General features: G+C 36.6%; 3 protein-coding genes across 3 annotated transcripts; 1 reads left to right on the forward strand and 2 right to left on the reverse strand.

The window, feature by feature from the left end:
- Positions 1-215: 215 nt before the first annotated feature.
- LOC116308073 (COMM domain-containing protein 3) lies at positions 216-7,933 on the reverse strand. The gene is made up of 8 exons (XM_031718433.2): positions 7,681-7,933; positions 6,082-6,190; positions 4,942-5,005; positions 2,640-2,674; positions 1,926-1,986; positions 1,556-1,612; positions 1,238-1,297; positions 216-591 (listed from the first exon to the last, which is right to left on the reverse strand). Exons 1-8 carry the CDS (start codon positions 7,817-7,819, stop codon positions 532-534), a joined length of 585 nt encoding a protein of 194 aa, XP_031574293.2. The 5' UTR covers positions 7,820-7,933; the 3' UTR covers positions 216-531.
- Positions 7,934-8,006: 73 nt separating this feature from the next.
- On the forward strand, positions 8,007-10,928 carry LOC116308071 (CDGSH iron-sulfur domain-containing protein 3, mitochondrial). The gene is made up of 3 exons (XM_031718430.1): positions 8,007-8,148; positions 9,220-9,330; positions 10,699-10,928. The coding sequence occupies exons 1-3, from the start codon at positions 8,089-8,091 to the stop codon at positions 10,873-10,875; spliced, it is 348 nt and encodes a 115-aa protein (XP_031574290.1). The 5' UTR covers positions 8,007-8,088; the 3' UTR covers positions 10,876-10,928.
- Positions 10,929-13,834: 2,906 nt separating this feature from the next.
- Positions 13,835-14,897, reverse strand: LOC116308070 (neurogenic differentiation factor 6). The gene is made up of 2 exons (XM_031718429.1): positions 14,463-14,897; positions 13,835-14,068 (listed from the first exon to the last, which is right to left on the reverse strand). Exons 1-2 carry the CDS (start codon positions 14,860-14,862, stop codon positions 14,019-14,021), a joined length of 450 nt encoding a protein of 149 aa, XP_031574289.1. The 5' UTR covers positions 14,863-14,897; the 3' UTR covers positions 13,835-14,018.
- Positions 14,898-21,355: the final 6,458 nt, after the last annotated feature.

Raw genomic sequence — 21,355 nt, forward strand, 5'->3', positions numbered from 1 at the left:
GGACGGTGGTTGTACAAAGAATTGATAGCGTCGTATCAGAAAGTCAAATCCTTATCCAGTGATAAGTTGATGCTGTTATCCAATAAATTTTTTCCACTAGATAAGATTTATTCAACCGGGTCCTGGTTATGAGTCCCCCCCTCGCTCTCTCCCTCTGGCCCCGAATATAAACCCTCCCGGTTCGGCGGACCATTTTAAAAACTCTTACAAATGAGTATAATAACCGGGATTTTATGGTTTCTCATTATTTCGAACAATAATCATTTTATTAACAATAGCAACTTTGTAATTGTACTGATTTTATGAAATCCTCACTCCCTGTCCGCTCTGAGATTCGGCTATAAGAATAATATTTCTACAGTAAAGGTATCAATTTTTCATTTTTATCCTTTCAACTGTGCATACTTAGTCCCCCCTCTAGTAACTATGAACTGTGCTAGCCCGATATAAAACCCTCTCACTTTGACTTTCTACGATATCTACAGTATCTAGGTATATATTTTCCATTTATATTGTAAGAGATGTCTAAAGTTATGAGTTGGCTGTTCTTTCCAGTGTTTTGCAAGCTTCTTTGAGTTTTCCCACGACGTCCTGAAATAAATAAAACATGGCGAATGATATTGATAATATTGATATGAAGGTCAGGGCAGAAAAACGACAAGCACGCTTCTTTCACGATTTTTTTATTTAACTGAGTTTAATACTCCAAATTTTTAAGCGTTTCACTTGTGTTACTGCTACTCGAAACTTGTGACGAAATTTTGTCGAATTAGAGTAAATCTACTTATTAGTATTCACGAAAATGTCACTTTTTCTGATGATCAAAATATCACCTCTCCCAAAGTACACGCCTTTATATCTCAAATACGCATTCAAGAAATTTGGGTCGCATTTGATATTTTGCTATTCGGCTCCAAAAGAACGTGTTTACAAAATATTGAGCTTAAATACTTAAAGCTGTGCTTATGGCGAAAGGTCGAAAACCGTTTTTCTGCCCTGTCGATATGAAGGCAGTCGTGGTTCTTTTCCCTTGGCAGGCCTTTGAACTCATTTTATCGATCGAGATCATGAATAATATTAAGGGAATTATAAATTCAAAGAATATGCCCCCCAGAGGGTTTTACAATAGAAGAAATACGGTTTTTCACATCTTTTTTTTTTGTCAGTCTCAGAGGTAAGTACATGTAGAAGGTTAAGGATGGATGGATGGACGGACGTAATCAATACAGAAACTAACCTGCAATTGTTCCATTGAACACGAAAACTGGACATCTTTTCCACTGGCACAACCAGGTTCCTGACGGAGCAGAGACAACAGATATAAAGGACATTATAAAAATTATTCATTTGGTATCTGAATTTATTGTGAGATACTTGACTATATCTTGGGCGGATATGGGGGAGGGAAGGGACGAGAGAGGGATGGGTTAGGAGTTTGTCCAAACCTGTTTTTTTAGGTTCACTAAACTTCGATCCTTTTTGGTTCGGTTTGTTCGGCAAGTATGAGCCCCCCTAGTCAAAATCCTGCATCCTCTCCTGTATATGGTCACATTACCTCAGTTTTGAGAGTAATCAGGTAAATAGGCTTATTTACTTTTTCCATATGATTGTTCTGCAATGATAAAATGGAAGTACTGTCACTAAGTCCACATAATAGTCAAAAGTATTTTTCTGAGTATCAATATACATCATTGCTTAAGCAGAATGTTTTCCCATTTCAGACGTGTCATTTCCTTTAGAGTATCATTCCTATACCAAGTGGTTTTTAGTAACCCATGAAACATAGTGTACTAATTAGAGTGTACTAGTCAGATAAACACAATAGAAAACAAAAGAATGAGTGTAATACCTTTAGTTGTACTAAATAAGCTAAAAGTGTATTTCATGGGTTTATGACAACCACTGTACTATAATTGTTTGTCTACCTTGATATAGTAATCTAATCTCCAATCAACATCAACAACATGAGGGTAAGAGCTGCCAGTACTGAAATAATGAAATTCATGAAAATTAGTTTTAAATCATATGCATGCAAATTGTGGTAACGGGATATTGATATTTTCTCCTTTTTCAAATTTTCTTTTTTGTTTTATGGTAATATTAGCCTGTGTGCATAAGTATTGGTGAAACTCAAATAGTAAATATTAAGTTAATGATATTTAAATGCTTATTCAGTGCTTGACACTATACTGCTAGTCCACTAGTCAGGGACTAGTACATGTACATCTTTGCTCTGAATTACATGTATAGGACTCACTAGTCCATAGGCTAGTGGGGTCTTTGAATAATTAGTAATTATTATCTGGACTAGTAGATTACTCTGCTGGTGTACTGGACTTATACCATTTTTAGCCCATTGCCTACTGTAGTATTTAAAAAAGTTAGTGTGGAGCACTGTCAGAGTGCAAACAATATATCCGTGAAACCCTAATTACTAAATTATTCAAAATAGTGCTAAACAAAAGAAAACGATGGAATTAGCATAAAATAGTCTACAAACTAGTATTACTAATATTTCACGGATATATTGTTTGCATTCTATCAATAAATCCTTTACCAGATTCTCTATTCAGATTGCACATGCACAACTATGTCAAACTCATCATATTACTAAAATTGTTGCTGTTCTAATGATTTACCTGCTAAGCATAGCCTCTATTTCTACCTTCTTCTCCTGAAACAGAAAAAAAAGCACTCACATTATATGATTTGTTTGTGGAGATTTCAATATCTTATTCGTAAAGGGAAGAAACATATAAGGTACATATCATACATAATATATTAATCAATAAAAGAATTAAAAAAAAAATTGGAAATATCTTATCTATCATAAAAAAATAGGAGCTCAATAAAATCAGAACTTGATACAACTTATCTAGCTCACTTCTAATAATTAGAAGTAAGAAATATTTTTAGAGTCTTTAATCTTTCCGCAGTTTGCTAGTTTTTTTCTAATTTTTTCTTTTTCTTAGTTACTTACACCTAATTGAATAAATGTTGTTGGGTTCAAAAAAAGGTTATATCATCAAAGCTAAGACCGAAGGGGAGCGTGGGAAGACAAACAATTATTTTGCTAATTTCATGCGTATTGCAGTTTTCCCTTCCTGTGCACATTTTATGCATCATGGCTTTGGCATGTTGTTAATCTAGTCGACCGACTTTGCTCTACAGTGAATTTTTAGATGTCTATATGAAATATTAGAAAACACATTAATAATTCATGAAGTAAACACAATAGAAATCATGACCATGAAGGAGGTTTTATATCTGATTTAAAACACTCATTAATAATTCATAAGCTTATGTCCAATTGGAGCCACCATACACATCACGTGCATGAACCTTTATACCCGATAAAGTCCTCTTCATTAGTATTCAAGTGATTTTATATAAAGACACATGTGTCTTTATATAAAGACACATGTGATCTTTATATAAAGACCACTCGAATACTATGAGGATGACTTCATCAGGGATGATAAATATATATCCAAGTTTAGATGAAGACATAGAGCTTCATCAAGGCCATAGTCAACCCTAATGATCTTTGACTAACGTGCCTGTCTTTGCCTTGGCACGCAATATCCAATGTGTGGGAGCATCTATTGAATCTGGTTGCGCATGCCCGTGACGTCAAATCTTTATCAAAGTATAAAAATCCATGTTCGTGACGTGTATGGTGGCTCCAGTTGAACCAAAATCTTATAAATTGTTCATGTGTGTTTTAAGCAGTTCAAAAAACTTGTAGATCATGTTTTATCAGGTATAAAAGCACTCGGCTACGCCTCGTGCTTTTATACCTGATAAAACACTCCTCGTTTTTTAAACACTACATAGATTCGTCTTCATTTGCATAAATTTGAACTTGGATTTTCTCTATCAAACTTGGTTTATTTCGTAAAGAATTCGGTACACTATGAGAACAAACATCATGAGTTTTCTAAGCTGTTTAATAAACTTGCAGATCATGTTTTATCGGGTCTAAAACCACTCGGCTACACCTTGTGTTTTATACCCGATAAAACACTCCTGCTCATTTATTAAACATTACTAAAATCCTTTTCTGTCTTAGCTTCGATGATATGACCTTCTCGAACCCTACTATATTTTTTCAATTAAGCCTCTTAAATTTGATCTTAAATTCGTAAAATATTCACTTATACGTAGATAGGAACTCTTGAATGTATTTTAATCTCTCCCTTACAACTCTGACAACTGGCGAAACCCGCAAAATCCTTCATTATGATTTTGACAGCTTCTGCGTCAAATTATACTTGCTGATGCACATGACATGTATCCAGTGAAATTACAAAGAAACAAAAAAAAACTGGCTTCATGGATGACGGAATTATCAAAAGAAACATTCTCCTAAAGAATTAAGGGAGAAGGTAGAGAGACTCTGCTCAGTGACTCAGGGAAGGTCTATGATTTTGTGGATGTTCTCTGTGCAAATACAATACGTGAGTTAACTTTTTTCAAAATTTTCTTTGCCTTGCTGTGAGGGTTTAAATTGAACATGCATGGAATATTTGAATGCAAACTAGGAGTTGGTACATGTACAAGCTTGCATGATAGCTACAATAATGACTGTGTTTTTAGTATGCAAGCAAGTTCAGCTTATATTTTACACACCACCACCATATATAAAGAATTTTTTCAAAGCATATTATATGCATAAATGTATGATGTATAATACACATGTACCGCTATTTAAAAAAAGATTGAATACTGAATAGTGCATACTGAATAGTGCATTCCAAGAATGAAGTGCATTGTGGGTCATAGCGACATTGCCTAAAGTAGGATTAATAATAATAATTTATTCTATTTTTAGTGTATTCCATCCGAAACAATATACTATCTACATGTAGAGAGTTAATTGCGGTATATTTACTTTTCATTTCTGTAGGTATATGCACGTAGATATGCTATTTATTATACCTGGTAGATTTTAAAGAAATAATCAATCCTATCTGTTCCAAATTTGCAGTCTTCAAGAGTAGAACTAAAGAAACAAAGAAAAAAAATCAGTAGTTATGGCAATGTTTATCATATGAAGCATATCACACATAAATAAATTAAAAAAATAATAAGCTGAATACTAGTGAAAGTCTTACAGTGGAAAGCTCAAAGTTGTGACCACTGTTAACATACTTTTGTCTTGCCATCCTCCAATTAGTGTTTAGATCAGAAATAAGATAAGACAATTCTACAACGCTGATTGGTAATGGCCAAGAAAAAAAGTATGTGAATACAATATTGGTGGGTATACATGTATCTTAAGGCATCACACCTGTAAAAGCTGCTTCGACATTTTGCAATGAAATGCAAATTCAATTTTTTGGTGTATTGAAGGATGAGAAAAAATGACATTATGCATCAAAATCATGAGTTGATTATTTGTAATAATAGCAGCAAAAATATCGCAAAAAGATCAAATAATGTAATTTTCTCTGCAATATTCTGAATCAAGTGTATCAATTAACGCCATTTGCATTGCTACGTGGCCACCCCAGACAAAAAACATGACTTGCACTTTGCAATAGACTGCCGTCAATCAAACACGTTGACGTCATTTACACACGTTTGGATCAGCCCAGATAGGCCTGGTGAGTGTGGCTCATAATACTTGTAAACAATCAACAAGTTTTGGCGCCTTTTGAATCACACACGCATGTAAATGATGTCAACATGTTGATTGACGGCAGTCTATTACAAAGTGCACGTTGTGATTTTTGTCTGGGGTGGCTGCATAGCAATGCAAATGGCAGTAATACAAAGGCTGCAACGCAATTAACAGCTACACCATCACCACTTTCAAGGTCGTTCAATTCTGTAATCCTTGATCATTAACATGAAAGATGCTTCCAATATCTTTGCAAACCAAACACAATAAATTCACTTAAGTTTTACTATAAATAATCTATACATTAATAATCTATATATATTCTTTTTTTTTTTTTTTGCATTTAACATTTTTATTAGTAAGATATTGTTAGTTATATAATTCTAGTTTTGTAAATAGTTTCTGAAAAGCCCTCTTGGGAGAATACTATTCAAGTTTATTATTGTTATTATTACCTTATAGTAGTATTATTGCAGTCTATTTTCACAGCTTCCAATACAAGGGTCACTAAACTAGTATACATCTGCTTCAAAACTGCGGCATCTACAGAAGACAAGTCTTCACCTAAAAAAGAATGACAAATATAATAATATAATAATAATAATATATATGGCTTATATAGCGCTTATACAAGTCTGTTCTAAGCGCTTAGTAACATAACGTTAAAGGAATAAATAAATAAGATAGATAATTATATGATTATAAAGAAAAAGCTAACTTAAATAAATGAGTCTTGAGTTTAGATTTAAATAAAGATAAACTGGAAATATCTCTAATTGAAGAAGGTAGAGAGTTCCAGAGGAGCAGAACAGCAACTGAGAAAGAACATAGACCATATGACTTGAGATTATAAGATTTTGAAGACAGCAACAAGTGAGAAGACAAGTGAAGATTCCTAGCAGATTTGTGAACGGTGATGAGTTCCTTGAGGACGTAAACAGGAGAAAGACCATGAATGCTAGTAGAATTATTTTAAACTTAATACGTTCAGCAACAGGAAGCATAAGACATGCATGTGAAACAGGCTTGTTTCCATGCCCCTCTTTCCCACAGGGAATGACAGGAAGGGAATGGGATTGACATTCACTGAGGACTCACTTTAGTCTGTGGCAGATATCTGGCATGGCTAAAAATAACAGACAATTAATGGACAATGTCTGGCCATTTGATCAGCTAAACAACTAAGCTGGTCCTCTTGTGTGGTCATCAAGCAGCTGTTATTTTTAGCCCAGCCAGGATGATGATTTTGAATATGGTGGCTGTTTCTAGAGAGGTAGTATAATGGCTCAGTTGGTTAAGCATAAGTTGTATAGAGGTTTTGCACCATCACGTGATGGCAGCCATGTTAGACGGCAGGAACAATACGATTGTTTTACATGAGAAATAATTTAATTCCCGAGAGCACAGGGATTTTATTGTTCTGCCACCTAACCACAGGCAGTCTATGCTGGATTATGGGCACAGGCATGTGATGTTGCAAAACCTCTATATGTGGACATATACAACCTGCCCAGACCAACACTCAGGGTCTTAAAATAGCTGAGGAGAAAATAGACTTTCAAGTGGCTTGGATGATCACTTTAAATGGCAGTTCTGTCTCTCAATACTTCATCATCGCAAACCAATATCGGAGGGAATAAAAAGGAGGATGCAAAGAAGCCCTGGCAGCACAATGAACACCCTCTGTGCCTTAATTTATACATGTATACACCTCATACTAACCACCTCTCATGGTTGTGGGCACTTTTGATTATATACTGTACATATAAAAGGGGCTCTATATCAATCGTACATGTTATACAACCTTCTATGTATCATGAAAATATTATATTACTCTTTCTTCTTATTTTTACAACTCCAAAGGTGGATGGATATCGATAGCTATAGCCACCCGATACACCCCTGGAATCCAGATTTTGTTTAACTAACTCACATAAGCTTCATATTTAAAAATTCGGCTATTAGCAACTATAAACACATTTCAAACAAACTTATAACTACAGAGAAAAGACAAATGTTTACCGAACGATGGTAAAACAGACATGCTATCGTACCTGAAAGCGTACTTTCGTCCTTTAGTTTGAGCAGAATATCAAAGACAAGTCCGACAAGTACACGAAAACCCCGATCACCGATCCTCACCGACTCTCCACAAAGCGTCAATCCTTCGATCACCGAACTACTTAACTCCATGATTAAAATTTGGTAAATTCAAAGACAATCCGAGCAAGGAAAAAAGTAATGTTTGCAAATATTTTTCGCATCAAAGTTTGTCACACTTTAGTTCCTTCCGTCCGCCATTTTTGAAATTTGAGATCATATACCCAGTCTCTTGTACACTCACGCGTCCTATCAAGTAACGCCTAGTGAATATTGCAGCTTGAGGGCATTTTGCAGTCTGTTCGTTCTTTAGGTTATAACATTTACATCTGAATATCTTCAAAATTATTTACTTGAATGCAATGACATCTCTTCTGGTAAAAGCCGTAAGACAATCTAGAGCTCAGCTACCAGTTATTCGGGTAAGATGTGTTTGATAAGTAAGTTTTTGTGAGTGGTTGAGTAAGCTGTATATGCCCTTTTTTTTAAAGAAAATTATATATCTTAATAGTATCAATATTTAAATTTTTTTACAAATAATTCTACACTCTGATTAGTTCTTAACAAATTATGATCTTTTAAATATTCATTTCTTATTATTATTATTTAGAAAATTGGAAAATTGTTATTATTAAACATGTCCTATTAAACCCAAGCATGCCCTTTTATAATATAAACAATTTATGCACGATATAATGTTCAACCTCATTCAATACTTTTTTGATGAGGTTGATATTAATATCGTGAATTATGAAATCCATGATATATAGCTAACTCTTAGCGAACTTCAAAGACACCTCTGGGAGAGAAAAACCCTCAAATCAGACCGTCAGACCCTAGGGGTATGTGACTGCAATTTTTATAAACATGTGAACTCTGTGTCTCAGAGTTGCATGATGAAATTTGGTATTGAAGTGAGCAGTGAGAGCATGCACTCGCTTTCCTCTCACCAAGACCACCCAGGTTTGATCGATTCCTAGACTAGATCAGCATCAAATATGAGTTATGTATATGAGAATATATATAGACTATATATTTGTTAGTATATATTATATGTATTGTATATTAGTGGTAATAATGTAATAATAATCTGATTGACTAGTAATGATAATAATTAGCAGCTCCATAAGTTGCTTGATATACTGCACAGATCAGCTCAATTAGATAGATACATGAGTTAGTAGAGCTGTTTGTTGATTTTCTCCTGTGCTTCGAGGGTTTTTATCTCTGGGCTTTCTGCTGGGACGTAGTGAGGTATTGATTATAGGGGGGATTTAACTGCCAAATCCATAGGAATCCTGCATTAAATAATTAACTTTTGGTATCCCCTCTCTACGCTCGCTAGTGGTTCTCTGGTCTTTCCTCCTTCCATAAAGATGAATTTCTAAATTCTAATTCGAACTATCAGTTGCCTTTGATATACATGTATCAGTAGCCAACTAATGTTGCTGCAGTGCTGAAGCTGCAAAATGAACATGTATTAATCCCCACAGGTTGTGCGAGGATTCTGTTCACCTCTTGTAGCAGCCAAAGCTCCGATGCAAGTAGAACTAAAGGCAGACAAAAAGTATTCCTGGTGTTCTTGTGGACGCAGCAAGAAACAGGTTAGTAATATTTCATGACTATGGGTGAGAGAAGAGAAAAACAGACTCCCTTAATCATGATGTATTTCTAAAACTTAAATGGATAAGCCCAAAGAAGTGAGGGCAGGTCAAATTACTCTTTTGACTTAAAAGCTAGGACATCAAGGGTATGTAGCCCTCAGCAAAAGTTAATTTAGTTCCCAAGGAGAGGGAGGGGAGCCACTAAAATACCAAATTTTGGTGGTGAGGATTTGCCCTACAACATTGCCCTACAACACTGCCCTACGACTCTCTCACTGCTGTGTGGTTCAATCTTGGGGTTGCTGGTTTGAGACTCAGATGAATCTTATGCCGAACCTACTTGTAATATGAGACATGGTTTTGAGTTTGTTCTAGATGTGTTGTTATATGTGTTCAACGCACTCTGCTTTCTTTCATTTGTACATATGTTCCATTGGTTAGGGAGTTTTTACATAGGTTTAAACTCTTAACTTCCTTTTGGGTGCCTATTGTTTCATTTTTTCCACTTTGTTTTTGCTTTTGCTATATCATATTATACATATATGTTCCTGAATATTTGTGTCCTGAATAAACTATTATAACTGTATTATATTGTGTTGTTCTCTCCCTTGCTATGAGGGTTTTCTCAAGGAATATAAGTACTGTCTCTCTTACCTTCCTTGTCTTCATTAGGTCCATATATAATAATAACAACTTTATAATAATAATAACTTTATTAACGTGTCTTTCGTTCAAGTTCAAGTTTATTTTACAAAAGAATGTCTATATTTACACAATTTATCACCCTCCCGCAAATATCACTAAACTAATCTAGGTGGGAGGCGATATATTACATTAAATGAATATTTGAAGATTTACCGATAAATAAGAAGATGAATAAATAAAAAGCTAACAGTTTAATTACAATAGTTCAAATTTAGTTTTTAAATCAAAATTTACGAGATCTTCTTGGAGTGAAAACTAGACGTCCGTACTCCATGACAACCAGCACATGTATATCTAGCTTACAATTAAGAAACTAATTGGAGACACCTATCTAGCCCTAATAAAAACCCTTAAAATCCATAGTTAATTATTAGTTATTTCCTATTTACATTCGCACCCAACACCATCTATTCCACCCCCCACCCCCCCACTCTACCCTCTCCCCTCCAATATCCCTAGTGCGACTGGTATGTTTTATATGAATTATATGTGTAGATAATAAAATAATAGCTGAGTACCACAGGTTTGCTCTCCCACCTAATCAGACGCCCCACGTCTATAATACATGTAAACAGGTTTTTCTTTATGTTACATTTCTTGTTCCTTCTCTGGGTCCTTATCAATAAGAGGAACTTCCTTCTGTCTTACATATAAAAACAATAGCCTTTCTGTGATGGAAGCCACAAGGGATCAGGCATGAGTCCTCATCGCTTTAGACTAGAAGAAGAGATCCCTGAAGCATTCCTGTGTTGTTGCAAGCAAACATCAACCCCTCCTTTCTGTGATGGTACTCATGCAACGGAGAAGGTACAAAGTGCAGAGATTGGAAAGCCTCTTTAAGGTGCTATTATTCATGCTATAATTATTAAAAATAAATTAATTTTTGCAATGTTTATTTGTTGTTATTGTTGTTGTTGTTGTTGTTGTTGTTTTTGTTGTTGCTGTATTAGTGTTCTTGTACAATATTTATTGAATAGGCGGTGATGAATTGTGCTCTCAGCTTCCGGGTAACACACAACAGGCAGAACGAAGCCTGGGAGTCGATGAACAAACAATGAATGGTGAGATAAAACAAAGAACGCAGCTCACATGTGGAACAATACACATTGTTCACCATAATCCATGCTTTCTTTGTTTTTGTTATTTTGCCCAATCCCAAGCTTCGTTCTACCAGTGGACACCGACCCCAGCTTCCAGGGGAGCTGAAGTTCTATTTTTTTACCTCTAAGCGAACGGCAAATCTAACATTGTCCGGCCCCTTTGCAAAACTATCTTGAATGCAAGTCTAACATAGGATTCATAATTCTAAAGTTAACGCCTAATTTTGAGAAGAATACTATAACAGGGAGCCCAATAAGCCTGAAGCGAGATGACGTTTTACCCCCGTCTCTAGATCATAATCCTTTTCACACTGCTTTTGTTCTTTAATTATGACTATTGTTCCTGTATTCTCTAAGGAATCAAAAATTTGAATATGAAAGAATTAAAAAAACTATTATGGTATAGAGTCGGGGGTAAAACGTCATCTCGCTTCAGGCTTATTGAGAAACCATAGGGAATTCATATGAGAAAACAAAGGCGCGCGTGAAAAACATGTTCCAGTAATGTCAAGTAATGGGTTTTGTTTTAGGCCCCGTTTACACGAATGACGAAAACGGATATTTTTTTATCCGGGTAAAAGAATGTGCGTTTACATGCGGCTTCGTGTAAACGCTCATCGTTTTCGACCGAGTTTTCACGAAAACGCTCCATCGACTCGAAAACGCTCATAGGAGCTAAATGAGCATGCGCATAGTTCCTGAGCCTACTATCTCCTTTGTTCAGTGACGTCAACGTTTACGAAAATATCTGGCTTCGAGTGTTTACACGAAAACGCATAGCCAGCGTTTTCAAAAATATCCGCTTCGAAAAGCGTTTTCGAAAATAGCCGGCTAAAGACCGTCTCCGTGTAAACGGTAGGCCTAAACGGATAAAAAAATATGCGTTTACAAAAATATCCGGCTTCGTGTAAACGGGGCCTTAGTATTTCGTGAGTGTTTGTACTGGATACACTTCAACAGATCTGTTAATCTTGTGACAACTTGATTTTATCATTTCATTAACGACCTTTAAGTCAAAAAAAGACATGCGACGCTCTCTCGTCAAATTATTTCTTTCATAGGAGCCTATGCTTTTTGTCCGCTCTCTGTCGATCTGTCTGTCAGTCCTGCTTCAAACTTTTAACTATATATTTTTCATTCTCACAACACTGCGAACCACTTGGCTCTAACGAGAAGATGAGTTTCCAATCTCTAGTGTCGGTTCTTGAGATATGGAATATCTTTGTTACAATCACTATGATCATTTGTAATTGCCCCCTTTTAATTACTGCACGCAGGCATTAAACCCACCATCTTTGGGTGTGGCCCGGAAACAATAGCCCAATAGTTCAACTTCTTTCCACGTGGCAATTCACATTCACTTGGACTTGAGCAATAAGGAGAGTTGTGTCAAACCGTGGATTAAATCTGCCAAAAACACATCACTGTTCTCAACTTATCAGTCGAGCCATTCAGAGGACGCTATGATTAGCTGTGTTATCAGTCAGCCAATCAGATGCCACGCGTAGCCTTCTAAGTCGTGCGTGGTGACTTCAAAGCTTGTCGATTTATTCTGCCGCATGCTTGGCACACGTGTCAGTAATTAACGAACTAAAATTACAAAATTCGCTTTAAAAGCCTTTAATTTGTTTAACTCTCTTTACAACCCAGTTTATACCATATTGAATGCCCTGCATTATAATAGAATATAATCCTTTCGTTATTCTTTGATTATTTTTTGTTACCCAACCTTTTATTGCCTAATATATTTAAGGCAGCATTTATTAGTTTTGTTTCCTTATAATAATATATCTAATAATAATATATCTAAGGGAACGCTTAATTCATAATTCATTTATAATTCATAGGTCATTTGGTGGGGGTGGTGGGGAGGTGGGGAGGGGGGTGACGGGGGGGGGGGGGGGGGGGGGGCACCCCAAAATATTATTTAAAAAAATGTAACATCCCCATAACCTCACCAACAATAAATCATGGACGCTCCCTAATTTAACCCCTTTAAGTTGTTAATTATTAGATTTCGTAATCAATGATTTGGCTCATTGACAAATGATCGCCCTTTTGTTAAATGTTCACTACTCTAGCATGTGCTTTGCTTGCAATATGCAATACTTATAATTTTCGTATTCTTCGATGTTTTTTTATTCTTGTCTTTTATTTTTAATTCCTATTAGTTGTTTTCTCGTTATTTGTGTCGACTATTCTTGAATTTTCATCTTGTCGTAGTTCTACCTGCTTTGAAACTAATGTCATGGTCTCTTTAATTCTGAAGACCACGCAGTTTTATCAAAACAAATGCTTAGGATTCCAATGTCCCAAACAACTCCTTTTGTTATTAATGAAGAAAATTTGCCTCATAATCAAAAAATCTAAATTCCAAGAATATCGAACCATTTTACATCTTCTTTGGGGAACAGAACCTCGAAATATCAGGACTCAATTCGCTTTTCCGGTTCCCGCTTGAACACTTTAACCAGAAAACGTAGCTTCACCGATTGAATACGTTCACTTGTGTATTCATAGAATACGTTGTTATCAATTGAAAATATGCCTTTTCGTGTGTGGGTTATTGTCCTATCCACTGGTCTAAATCTAATTGTTAAAATTTGACGTATGTCTAAATACCTTCATGTAAGTTGCACACCACCTTTCCAGTTTTTCGGTGGAAGATTACCTAAATACACTAAAAATTTCCATTCTAATAACTTGCTTGGCTACTTAAAATTCAATACATTATTTAATGTTTTCTGTTCAAATGCTGTCTTTATAGAGGAACAAATGTATGAAGACGTTCCTGAAATATTCTGGTTATCACCTTGTAAATGTTAAGATTTATTTGATGAATTTTGAATTCCATCTTCCATTGTGTCCCATCTCGTTCATTGATCAGTACTGAAATCCCGTATCGTCCCAGAATAAATCTTCTACACTAAAATCTGCGAAAAAGAAGAAAAAGCTATTTTTTTTCCTATTAAAAAATGACCAAGAACTTTCGTTTTTGAGAAATTCGTTTTTAAATCAGTTTTTGCTAGAGTCAAATTAAATCAAATCTTACTGACAAGAGAATGTAAAATAAATAATTTTGCAGAAGCAAGTTTGAAGTCAAAGTCTTACTGACAAGAGAATGTAAAATAAACAATTTTGCAGAAGCAAGTTTGAAGTCAAATCTTACTAACAAGAGAATGTAAAATAAACAATTTTGCAGAAGCAAGTTTGAAGTCAAATCTTACTGACAAGAGAATGTAAAATAAATAATTTTGCAGAAGCAAGTTTGAAGTTAGGTTAAATTTGGTGATAGTTAAGTTTTTTGGTAAATTTTTTACCACTTACCAGCGATTTCAGGGAACGGATCATCTTGAGCTAAGTCAGAAAAGTCGAACTCGGTTGTAAAGTCATCGAAATCAAAGTCATCAATGCTTGAACTTGCAGAAGAATCGCTCAAGGAAGAAGGTTTCTTGGTGGTTTCTAGTATATCTGTGAGGTGACCAATATATTCTGCAGCAAGTCTGACTGTGTCAGTTTTGGAAGGTTTCTTCTCGTCTGGGAAAAGTGGTATGAGATCCCGCAATGCATCAATCTTAGCATTTAGGATTTGCACCCTATTTCGCTCCCTGGCATTAGCTAGACGTCTTTGCCTACTAACGCCTGTCAACCTTGGTCCTCTTCTCTTCATTTTCTTCTTTCCTTTAGTTTGTGGTAGAGCTTTTCCTTTGCTGTTCATGGAATCCATCTGAAGTTGTCTTGACTCCTTGAACGTTAGGTGCTCGTGTGCTGCTCAAAGACACTCACAAAAGGTTAAACACCTAGCTAAGTCGCCACACTTGATCAACCTTACGATATGTCGGACAGTGATGACAATAGGAGGATTTGGTATCGCTGTCTCTCTCACAAGCGTCAATTGATGTTTATATCAAAGCCAGACTTTATCAGCTATCTTTAAAGTGGCTGAAAAGTTGAAAACAACACCTTCTGTTTTATGCATTAGAACTGAGCCAATTCTGATATGACAATATCGTAGCCCACGTTATAAGTATGCACTGTTTGGAACTCTTAGGAGTTTGCCTATAATATCGATATGTGTCGCTCCAGACTTTTTTGATTGAATTTTTATTGTTCACTTTAGACGTGTGGTACAATTGAATTTGTTTGTGAAGTACTTTGATATTTCCTTTTGACAGCACATAAAAACATAGCATATAACAAGACTTGAAACTCAATATGCCTTAATCGATCTGTATACCCCTTCCAAAAGGAGTAATTGAGGTAGCTTGTTCTAGCAGTTTCCTGCCTTGTCTTCGAAATACAGCAAGCTTTTTAGACTTACCAGGGTTTGATATCTGTGTGCGTGCCTTTGTGGATTTGGTGATTATTGATTTCAGTCACCAAGATTTATAAACAGCCTACACTTGTCTACAGAAGTTTCACATCCGTCCTTGCCAACCAGCCCATCACAAACTCTCGCATTCACTTCACTCGACATCATACTCGCGATTCATTCCACATTTAAGAAAACATCCATGAATTCTACCTGTTGTTGTAAGGATCTTAGTGAAGGTTTGAATAACAACATGTTTACATATTGAAGTGATCAGCCTTGACTGTGCAGCATTTTAAAAGATGATTAAACGTCTCGTTAAACCTAAATATGCTCAACATTAAGCATCTTAAACACTTCCGAAGAAGCAATTATTAGAAAACACTTGGAAAGTGAATTTCTTCTCTGTCTAAATTGATGGTATATTTACATAACGATTTTTCGCATATAATTGACGTGTTAAGATAAATCTATTGGAATGTCCTTTTTTCTGTCAGTGCACGCCATATGGTTCCAGACCCCATTACTTAACATTCTCAACACGATCTGTCGCTTTTTTTAAGGAACTTTTTTCAAGGTCTTTCGCCAAAGGTGTGGCTGCTTTCAAAACGTTTGCTTTGAACTGACTTATATTTTACAACTATTCGCCTTGCAGGCAGGCAAACCACGTTTGATTTCCATAGAATGTTTATTGATAATGGTGCGAATGTATTTCTTAATTTCCCAAAACTTGCTTTGGTGACGTCAGTTCAATAGTGTTAACCACATTTCTTTTCAAACTTCCATGCAAACTCAAATAAAGCACGTTAATTCCAATGTTGCAATGGCTGAAGTTTGAGTTTTCGAGGAATTACAGCTATTCCACTGCCAAGACTTGAGATCTACAGCACAGGTTATATTCCAACCATCATTCCTGGTGTTGGTTAAGATGACGATACTCCACATTTCATGATATTTTACTCGCTCATCGCAAGGACCTCATCAAGATAGCATTTCACCTTTAGACCAAAGCTGTTAAAGCTTAATTAAAACTCTACGGTTTTATCTGAAGTACATTGTCGAAATAAATTATATGATCAGGTCAGTTTTCCTCTCCCTTCTTGTGTAGGACTGTTTCGGGAGCAATAACACTTGTTGTTTGGTGAATAATGAATGGGGTCATTGGCATGTGATGGGTTTAACAGGAGTGAAATCATCTGATAATAGGCACGACAATGGAGGACGCCTGGAAACGTGGGTGGTTGTCATTGGAGGGAGGAAGGAATGGATCTGTTTTAAGTCGTAATCAGTAAATTATTATCGATAGTCACTTGTAATAAATGGATCGAACATTAATTTGTTTAAGGATGCCATAAATTTTTCAGGCGTCTTAAGAGGAAAGTGTGATTGCTTTACTAGACGCTTGCCTGTGTCGTCGTTTAAAGTCGGAGGTCGGCCAAGCCGTCATTTGCAACCCAATAGTTTACATTTCATATCACTGACGGCTCGCTTACTGCCAATCCTTAGAATCACCTCAATTACGATACGGTTAATGTAGTTATAGTTGCGAGAGTGTAATCTATATCGGGCAGCAATTGCAAACAGTTTTGCACTTTCTATGTGATTTACTGATGTCCAAGACTCATAAGCTTGTAGCAATTGCCACCCAACGGTTGTATTTTCGCAGGAATAGCTACTGGCTGTTTGCGTGTAGAATGTACCTAAAATGGACATCAATGGCCATCACTTTGATTGATGCTTTTCCAATTGGCAATGAACCGTGAATGGAATTCATATACTAAACTTAAAACAGAGAAGCCATTGATGAAGTCTGGCAGGTATTAACACGGTCCAACCGGTGGAAAACTTCTTCCGTGCAACTGAATCATCTTGATTCCATACCCATTTAGCGTCCTTTAATCCATTACTTCCTTTCAGATTTATGCATGTTACTCCAGATTCGTTAGCGGAAGTGATATATTTTGCTCTAAATTGCTTTAATCTGTGCTTAGCCATTTAACAGGCATCATTGAATCGCTTTCCTTTGATGTAGGTTTAAAGTTGACCCATGGTCATATTTCGGAACGTGCCATACATCCTACTGTCCTCAGTTTGACTGCACGATTAACTACTTGCCTACCACTTGGATAGACATTGTTTACTGAAAACCTCAATTAAAATCAATTTACTGAAGATGACATCGATGTATATCATCTTGGAGCTACTTCTTTTCTATCCCGCTTGAGACAAAACTGTTCAATTAAGTTAGATAATTGGCAAAGTGCTCCTACTCATGACAATGTATTCTTTGGAAGGTATTCTGCAGGGTCTAAGACACCCACGCTTTACCTGTTTTAGGGAATTTGAACTCGAGAAAAGTTTTCATCGTTAATTAGTATTTATTTGTCGCACTCTTTTGAAAAGGCGTATTTCTTATATGGCTTATTGGATAAAACATAGAGTACTGACAATGCAAATGTCCAGTGATTACTTGTAAAAGTGGCCCATGAACTCGTGGGCAATTGATGGAATTTCAACGACAACTTAGACAATTTCTACGTCAACTTAAGCTATATTTAGACCGATGTTATCTCTTCGGGTGAAAAAAATAACATCTTCACTTTCGTACTTTTGACGTTGGTATCGTTTTGGTCAAACTTGTCTGGAATTCCAAAGCTGTGGAACAGTAACAATGTACTTATAATACTCTTACAAGACACAGACCCAGAAAGTTAGGAATTCACTTTAACCCCATGTACCGCACATTGTCAAAGTAGTGTGGATCCACGAGGCGTTATACGTCTCTATGAATTTCTAATTGGAGAAACAGTCTAGCATTGACAAGTGCACTCAATCCGTGGGAGTGAAAGTTCAAAAGCTCAAAACTAAAGTAAGGCATTCAACTTTTCCACCCTACAACTGAAATGTTAATGTTATGGATTGGCGGTTCAAGCTGCCTGCACGGGGAAGTTTTTCCTTTCAGACATGCTACAAAAAACAACAAAGTCGCACCGTTATTTGCTTTTAATTGAACTAGTTAAATCATATATTCATGAGTTTATTGTATAATGTATGTGCTGAGGTCATGAGTCTTTACAAGCTAGGCGTCAGCTACGATACAGTGTGCCATCCATCCTCTGAATAGTACCACCCTCTCTGCATGTCTCTCTACTCCATTGCCAATCTAGTCCTATTGGCCCCTGGCCATTTTTACTGTTTTGCAACCACTCTATATAGCGAAGTGAATAAAAGGGATTTTTATGTACAAAGAAAAGAATGGCGCTAGCCTCGAGATTTACCGAGGCTTTTCAAAGTTTTAGTCATTTTCTATCACTGTTGGACTAGTTTTCTTACTCAGCCAAACCTAGTTAGATAGACTACGATCCATAGATCATTGTCGAGATACCATGCCGTAGGGGCTGGTTCATCTTCTGGTCTAACTAGGACATCCCAGCAGCGGCCCGCTTTGGCCCGTATGTCGTCTTTATATGATGTCAGTTTATACCAAATCTATAACAACTTATAGTATGCACCTCGTTTGTCAAAAGAAAAAAGGGTTTCTTCGGCCCGTTGCATTGGCCTAATTGTATGTCTATTTTTTTCTTCTTCACTATTTGTTATCGGTCTATCCGTATCAAAATATACCTCTGTCTCTATCAAACCTATGCGATATACATATATAGCACGAGATTAATAATAGAGTACTGATCTTAGTTTGTATATATTCAATGGCTTGGCATTTAACTAACCTAAGTTTCAAGATGATCTATTTCTCAGTATGGCGATGTTTTGAGGGTGTGGGCGTAAACCTCTGTTGGGAAAAAATTGGTGTATTCCATGTAAGCTTGAAAGATGCCAAGTTAGGGAGTTACATTACATGCATCTTTTCGGAAAACTGAAGTATTTGCAAGGACTGATCATGGCATTACGTTTTGAATTTGGCCGTGTATCAGGAATTAGAAAAGAAAATGTTTTTTAAAAAGCTTGTCGTCGCTAATCGGCACCGCAAAGTGCAGTTCAGCGGGGTCGAACTTAAAGCATGTGAAGGCACCTCTGGCAGCCGCTATACACTGAGTTTATGTATGATCCCTGAACACACAGTCTATCCAGTTTGAATAGACCTCCTTTGCCAAAATGGCGGCCGCAAATTGAATGAGTTAAAATTAAACTGAGAGAAAAACCAATACCAGCACTGGAAAGAGCACCTTTACTCTAGTAACCCTACGAAGATTCATTATGCCAGGTGTTATAGCGGCCGAGAAAAATCAAGTTGAAAATTGACAAATTTACAGACGTTTGTATGTCTGGGGGTATAGCGTATACCATACAAACGTCTTTTTCTCTTGTAATGGCTATACCGTACTTTGTTTTCTTCGAAACGTATATTCGGGAGCAGAGATTGGGAGGGCCGCACGCGCCCTGCGCCATTTGCGCTTAAATAACAGAATTGGCGCGCAAATGAATAATCTTGGACGTCGCATTGCGTGGAGCTTGGCGCCTACATAATAATTCTAATTTCGCAAATGCACTACTGAGTATTACAGTACTGTTCGAATTATGAAAGTATTTAGTGGTTCCGCCATTTTGGTGTGTACTACAGGTAGTCCACACTTCAAACATTACAAAGTACCCATCATCCACTGCGCCATCCAGAGCCGCAATGTTGTTTGCTGCTTCATATGCTCCGAATAATTCGCTTGTTTCGGCTCACAGCGTACATTAGCTATGCCACCAAAACGAATAAAATTGACCTTAGACACAAACACACAGAAAACTCTCCAGGTGAGTCAAGCACTGAAAAAAATGTTGAAGGTGGACGAGACAAAGGGGAAACTGATGTTGACCAGTCGAACTGTAAGGAAGTCGAAGAACACGGAAAATCAACAGATAATAGTAAGGATCCTTGGAAAGGGGATCCAGAAGCATGACTTCAGAAGATCACTACAGCTGTGGCATATGAAAAAGCATCGCCTCATAAAGACTGATGTAGTTTAGCTATTCTGTTCGGGACAATGTTTTGTACCGATGAGCAGCTATTAATAAGCAGATGACTACCAGTGTTATCCATTGGATAATTAGAATTGTTGTTAATATTATACTGTATTCAATTATAATTTGTATTAATTGTAATAAATAAATAAATAATAAATTAATTAATGGGATTTAACAGTGGCATTTCTACAGAGTAGCTATTCATCCACTGTAATTCCAATTGGAAGTTGATTTTTCGAAGCACAGGAGAGGGAGGAAAGCCGGAGAACACGGAAAACCCTCGAAGCACAGGAGAGAACGGACAAAAAACTCTACTCACATACGACCCGAGCTCAGCGGGACTCGAACCCGGGTCGCATTGGCGAGAGGCGAGCGATCTCATCGCTAAGCCACCCGTGCGTAGATCCTCAACTGCAATTTAAAGGATTTATAATGGCCCATGTCTTTTGTTCTTCGGCCCAAAGTCTGCAAAAATGGCCCTTAATTTTTGTAAATTTGGGGCCATTGGCACGCACACACGCACACACACAAAATAATAATGACCTTCCCAATCCCAGCGGGAGAAAATATGTGTCGTATATGGGGAGTTCTTTATCTATTTCTGTGCCTTGTTAGACAGCGTTGATAAATAGTAAATCTAGATAAAGGTGCTAAATTAATTAACTCCACAGTCTTCTCAGCTAGACAAATTAAAGTGCATTTCACTGATTCTGGTTTAGCTTCGGTAGAAACAATACCACATAAGGCACAATATTCTGTAGTACAAGACTACACTGTAATTCGTGTGTTACCTCAACACGAAGTCGTCGACAGGCATTGCGAGTAGGAGTGATTCGACTGCCCAGTCTCCCGAGCCAGAAGCTTGACTTTAGGTGTTTGACACAAGAATTAGACATTGAAAACTGAAGAACCAACAGAAAAAAGCTCGAAGCACCGG

Source organism: Actinia tenebrosa, unplaced genomic scaffold (genome assembly GCF_029948245.1).
Source record: "Actinia tenebrosa isolate PJP-AT-01 unplaced genomic scaffold, QUT_ActTen_1.0 PGA_scaffold4__44_contigs__length_22323623, whole genome shotgun sequence".
NCBI classification, from domain to species: Eukaryota; Metazoa; Cnidaria; class Anthozoa; order Actiniaria; family Actiniidae; genus Actinia; species Actinia tenebrosa.

Coding starts and splice junctions, on each gene's coding strand:
- LOC116308073 (XM_031718433.2), bottom strand. CDS start 7,819: ATGGAGTTAAGTAGTTCGGTGATCGAAGGATTGACGCTTTGTGGAGAG. Junction 6,191..7,680: donor GGACGAAAGTACGCTTTCAG/GTACGATAGCAT, acceptor ATTCTTTTTTAG/GTGAAGACTTGTCTTCTGTA. Junction 592..1,237: donor GTTCAATGGAACAATTGCAG/GTTAGTTTCTGT, acceptor TATTTATTTCAG/GACGTCGTGGGAAAACTCAA.
- LOC116308071 (XM_031718430.1), top strand. CDS start 8,089: ATGACATCTCTTCTGGTAAAAGCCGTAAGACAATCTAGAGCTCAGCTA. Junction 8,149..9,219: donor CTCAGCTACCAGTTATTCGG/GTAAGATGTGTT, acceptor TAATCCCCACAG/GTTGTGCGAGGATTCTGTTC. Junction 9,331..10,698: donor GTGGACGCAGCAAGAAACAG/GTTAGTAATATT, acceptor TAAAAACAATAG/CCTTTCTGTGATGGAAGCCA.
- LOC116308070 (XM_031718429.1), bottom strand. CDS start 14,862: ATGGATTCCATGAACAGCAAAGGAAAAGCTCTACCACAAACTAAAGGA. Junction 14,069..14,462: donor TCCGTTCCCTGAAATCGCTG/GTAAGTGGTAAA, acceptor TCTTTTTCGCAG/ATTTTAGTGTAGAAGATTTA.